This window comes from Macrotis lagotis, chromosome X (genome assembly GCF_037893015.1).
Source record: "Macrotis lagotis isolate mMagLag1 chromosome X, bilby.v1.9.chrom.fasta, whole genome shotgun sequence".
NCBI lineage: Eukaryota > Metazoa > Chordata > Mammalia > Peramelemorphia > Peramelidae > Macrotis > Macrotis lagotis.
The window spans coordinates 635,406,199-635,412,122 of record NC_133666.1 but is presented as its reverse complement, the minus strand read 5'-3'; the positions used below and the strand labels follow the sequence as shown (position 1 = coordinate 635,412,122).

At 35.3% G+C, this 5,924-nt stretch overlaps 1 protein-coding gene across 1 annotated transcript; it reads left to right on the top strand.

Moving 5' to 3' along the window:
• The first annotated feature begins 3,692 nt into the window (after window positions 1–3,692).
• Window positions 3,693–4,481, top strand: LOC141502859 (vomeronasal type-1 receptor 4-like). Its single transcript, XM_074207828.1, has one exon. The coding sequence runs from the start codon at window positions 3,693–3,695 to the stop codon at window positions 4,479–4,481; it is 789 nt and encodes a 262-aa protein (XP_074063929.1).
• Window positions 4,482–5,924: the final 1,443 nt, after the last annotated feature.

Below are 5,924 nucleotides of genomic sequence, written 5' to 3'. Positions count from 1 at the left end.
ACCCTCTTATTGTCATTCTCTTTAATAAAATTATTTACTGTTTCTATGATTTCTTCTTTGATGCCCTAATTCGGACTTAATTTATTTTCCAGTTAATTTTTAATCTATTTTTTCCTACTGCCCTTTATTGAATTTAGTTTTTATTGCATTTTGATCTGAAAAGGCTTCTCTGTCTTGGTTGTGAGGTTTTATGTCCTAAAACAGTTAACTTTTGTGTAGGTGCCATGTACTACTGAGAAAAAGTCATCTTCTTTTCTATTCTAATTCACTTTTCCCCAGAGAGTCTTTATATCTAACTTTTCCAGAATTCTATTCATCTCTTTAACTTATTTCTTGTTTATTTTTTTATTAGATTTATCTAGTTCTGAGATGGTTAAGTTGAGATTAGTTCATTATAGTTTTGTTGTATATTTCCTCCTGTTTGTCTATTTCTGATGGTAACATTTATCTTAAAAATTTAGATGCTCTACCATTTGATCCATAAATGTTTAATATTGATGTATGTCTTTGTCTGTGGTACCTTTTAGCAAGATATAGTTTCCTTCTTTATCTCTTCTAATTAGATAAATTTTTCTTTTACTTTGTTTGAGATCACGATTGCTACTCTTATATTTTTTTTTTACTTTAACTGAAACATAATAGATTCAGCTTCACCTCTTTCTTGTACTCTGAGTCTGTCCATTTGCTTCAAATGTATTTCTTATAAATAGCATGTTGCAGGATTCTGGTTTTAAATGCATTCAGCCATCCATTTCTGTTTTATGGATAGGTTCATCCAATTCACATTTACAGTTATGATAACTATGCATTTCCCTCCATCCTATATTTTCCCTTGTTCTTCCTCTCTCTCTCTCTCTCTCTCTCTCTCTCTCTCTCTCTCTCTCTCTCTCTCTCTCTCACACACACACACACACACCCTATTTCTCCTTACAAGTGTTTTAATTTTAATTCCCCCCATTTACCCTCCTATCAGCCCTGCCCTCCTTCTCTTATTTTTGTCCCTTTATAATTTCTCTATAGTAAGATAAATTTCTAGATCCAAGTGAATGTGTATGTCATTCCCTTTTTGAGCTAATTATGGTGGGTTTTTTTGGCAAGGTAATGGGGTTAAGTGACTCACCCAAGGTCACACAGATAGGTAATTATTGTGTCTGAGGTTAGATTTGAACTCAGGTCCTCCCAACTCCAGGACACTGGTCTATCCATTTCCCCATCTAGCTTCCCTTTTTGAACCAGTTATGAAGAGAATACAGTTCAAGTGTTGTTCCACCCCCCCCAATTCCCTTTCATTGTAATAGCTCTTTCACACCTCTTTTATGTGAGATAATTTGCACCATACTCTCACCTCCTTCTCTCTTCTACTGTAATCTTTTTTTCACATATAATTTTGGGTTTTGGGGGATGTTATTCCATCATAGTCATCTCACATGTATACTCTCTGTTTATCTATATATTCCTTCTAATTGAAAAAAGTTTAACTTGAAAAAATGAGAACCTTCTTGTAACCATTGATGTTTTAATTTTCACCAGGGAAAAGTAAAGTTTGTGATTGATAATGTATAATAAATTGGGCAAAGTTTCAAAGGAATAATATTAATGGAGTAAAGAAAACAGTTGTAGATGAATTGAGAAATGATCGGGAAATAAAGATATGGAGAAATGAAAAAGTAGTAAAGGGAAGTGAATGGTCTAATAACAAATGTAAATAGTTCTGAGGGGCTTTAATCAAAGTTCATTAAAAGAAAGATCAGTATAATTGATGATAATGATGATGCTTGTCCTTCATTCTCAAAGAAAATCATGATATCAGGGAAGTGATGCCAGGACCATCATGTGAACTGTATTTGAGTGAGGGTTAAGTCACCAGTCTCATTTTCTCCCCAGAGCCATCTGGGTCCAATGGCCAGATATGTATCAAGTTAATTGATGATATTTGGATGCAAACTTGATTAGAAGGAAATAAGGAAGCATTTGGATTTTCCAAAGAGCAAGATGAGAAAACTGGTAATTTTCTCATCCTTGTAGCTATCAAATGTTCAGCATGAGCCAAAAGTAAACTAAAATATTTTCAGAGATGACAGCAACATATCAAACAGATTATTCAGTACGATCACACTTGATTTATACCAGACATGCTGAAATGATTCAATATCAGGAAAAATATAAATACAATAGACATATCAATTATAAGCACAATAAAATAATATTTCAATAGAAGCAGGAAAAACTTATGACTAAATACCACACTTATTTCTATTAAAACCATAGAGGAATAAGATTAAAAAAATCTGTAGCCCACTATCCCTATTGAAAATAAATGTGAAAATTAAATACAATGCAAGCAAAGAGACCATAACAGTATGGAAAAGGTATCATACACTAAACTGGGCAATTATACTATTACTAGTCCTATATCCCCAAGAAGATCAAAGAAAAGAAAAGGAGTTACTTAAATGTGAATATAAATGTAAATTCATATACAGAAAAAAGATTTGATACAATTATTTATACAATTATACATATACATACACCAAATTATTTATAATCTAAACACATAAATATATGATCATATATGCAAAAGAAATTATAAACACATATACAAATCTATATACATATAGATACATATATGCAAACTCAGAATTATATTGCACATATGCATTAATAATATATCTGTATACATATTTATTGCTGTTATTGTTCAGTTTTCTTATGTGTTTCAGACTTTTCATGATGTTTAAAGATACCAGAGTGGTTTCCCATTTCCTTCTTTAGCTCATTTTACAGATGAGGACATTGAGGCAAACAGGGTTAAGTGACTAACCTAATATCACATAGCTAGTAAATATCTGAGACACGATTTGAACTCAGGAAGATAAGTTCTCCTGACTCCAGTCCACATTCTAACCATGTTTTTATTCCCATTTTACAGTTGAGAATCCTAAAACAGATGTTGACTGATTTTCCCAGACAGTTATTAAGTGTCTGAGGCTACTGAGCTTTAGTCACTAATCTAATTTATTTGAATAATCTCTTTAGCTCAGTATTGTGACAATACTCAAAGCAATAGGCTCACACTAGGTCTCATCCTGGTACTCCTCCATTTACTTGGATTTGCCTTTAGAGGTAGATTACATAATTGCTCTCTTTCCATAAATGAACATTTGATGATGCAGGAAATGAGTTGATTTGATTCCTGTTATTCATGTGAATGAGTGGGAGGGGGGAAAGACTGAAATCTAGAAGACCAATTTTTACCTTAACTTGAGACCTACTCTCCTGAGATGTTACAAATATAATAGCTCTAGCTCTATCTGTCTTCTTTTCTCAGCTCTGACTCCATGAGCAACACAGAACTCAATCTCCTGCTACTCAGAATTGGTCAAGTGTTGAGTTTAGATAGATGAAGGGAAGATTTGGTAAAGGAAAATCTTTTCCAGCTCTGTTCATTATTTAATATCATAGTCATGGGAAGGAAAAGTATAAGTGGTATGAATTTCTCTTTGACTGGCATTCCATTTTCTCCCCCTTTAGGTTTCTTGTCTTTCAAAGCTTCCTTTCAAGAACTAAAGAACATGTGTACTACTAGTGACAGATTCTTCGGGATTATAATCCTCTTCCAGAATGGAATTGGGGTTCCAGCAAATTTATATCTTCTTCTCCTTTATTTTTTCAATTTCTTTGGTGGCCGTAGAATGAAACCTATACATTTGATTTTTACCCAAATGAACTTGGCCAACCTCATGATGTTCCTTGGTAAAGGACCGGATATACTGATAAATATGGGGCTGGAGAATATCATGAATGTAAATGAGTGTAAAGTTCTCAATTATCTTTACAGACCGGCCCTAGCACTTTCAATTTGCTTCACCTGCTACCTTTCTACCTTTCAGGCCATCATCATCAGTTCTAGTGTCTCCAGGCTGGGAAAATTCAAACCTTGGGTCCTAGATCATATCATTCATGCTTGTCTTTTCCTCTGGATCTTCAATCTGCTTTTAGAAATTCCTGTAATTTTTTCTATGACAGGTCCAAGACAACTAAACAATATTACTTCTGAGCTTAACTTTGGATACTGTTCTCTTGAAAGAGATATAAATCATATTTACTGGATGATGACTCTTAGAAATATATTCGTTATAGTGCTCATAATCTGGTTCTGTTGCTACCTTGTATACATGCTATACAGACACTACCAGAAAGTGAATATCATTTGTAGCAGCAGCATCTCAATCAGGACTTTCCCTGAAGTCATAGCCACCCAAACCACCTTGCTGTTGGTGAGTCTCTTTGTCTTCTTTTACTCACTCATTTCTTTGTGTTCAATTTCTCTAACCTTTTTATATCAACAACGGTTCTGCCTGTTGCCTATATGCACTATTCTGTCTCTATGTTTCCCAACTCTTAGCCCCTTTGTGCTGAGTCCCCAGGGATCCTGGATATCCCTTAGTTTCTGGGCAGGGAAAAACATCCTTCCTATTTAAAATCTATCTGCCACTCAGCTACCAAAGTGATTTTCTAAAGCCATGAAACTTAATATATTTTACTTTAGTGGCTTTTTATTACTTCTGTAAAAGGAATCCACGATGGCAGAGTAAAAGCATCAACCCCAATTGAACTCTCCAAATAGTCCCTCTTCTCACTACTTTATTATTTATTCATTCATTCATTTATTTATTTATTTTAGGTTTTTGCAAGGCAAATGGGGTTATAGGTGGCTTACCCAAGGCTACACAGCAAGGTAATTATTAAGTGTCTGATGCCGGATTTGAACTCAAGTTCTCCTGACTCCAGGGACTGGTGCTCTATCCACTGCACCACCTAGCTGCCCCCCTTCACACTACTTTAAAATAATACTTCAGATTGAATCGTAATTCAAGTCAGAGAGTCAATGAAATGTTGAAGTAAGACATTTTTCCAGTCAAAGGACAACTTAGGGAGGCAGCAGAAATCCACGCTACTGGAGTGGTGGTCAGCCCAGAAAGCTTTACGTGAACAAAAAGCCCTAGCAGCAGGGCTTAGAGGCAGTTGCTATATCAGCAGAAGGAACTTGGGAACCTCTTAAGTCACAGACGGTAAAGGGGGAGGTCAAACAAATGGTCAAGAAGAGACTACAGGGAACCATTTTTTGGCAGTAGGTGCTGGGCTCTGCTGTGTTGCCCATACACAATTCTAGTTTAAAAAGGAACACCAGCTTTTGTGATCACAGAGTATCAAGAGTTCTAGTCACAACTCCAGGATGGAGATGAGTGGTTATGGCCACTTTCGAGGAAACAGAGAGACCTTAATCTCAGTTTCAAGACAGAAAAGATCACCAGCAATTGTGACTGCTAGAGAAGAGAAGAATCATTCAAAGTTCCAGGGTCAAGAGGAGTGCCATTTCCAGTAGCAAAAAGTCCCTTCCTAGGTAAAAACAAGAATACAGGCTGGGTACACAGAAAGCAGACTTCTTGGATCATACCACCTTCAAAGCACTGAAAACTTACAGACACTAAATTAGCTCTAAAAGTAGCAGCACAAAAACCTGAACCTTGGGACAGTGCCTCCTCAACACCAGAAGCAGAGTCTTATTTTAGCATGAAATTACAAGTTCAATAATTGAGATGGAAAAATGAGCAACAACAACAAAAAATCTGACCATAAACAGTTATTATGGTGATAGGGAAGATTAAGACCCAAATAAGACTACAATGGCAAACGACCACATGCAAAACTCAAAAGAAAATTGTGAAATGAACTCAAAATGGATTTCATCTATTTTTATCCTTTTTATCCATCAAAAGAGATAAAGGGGAAAATTGGGAAAATTAAAGAGAATAATGCAATGAACTTATGAAAGGAGAGTCAATAGCCTTGTAAACATGCTGGAGACTAGTGCCTAAAAAGCAGAATTCATCAAATGGCAAAAGAGACACAAAAGCTTACTG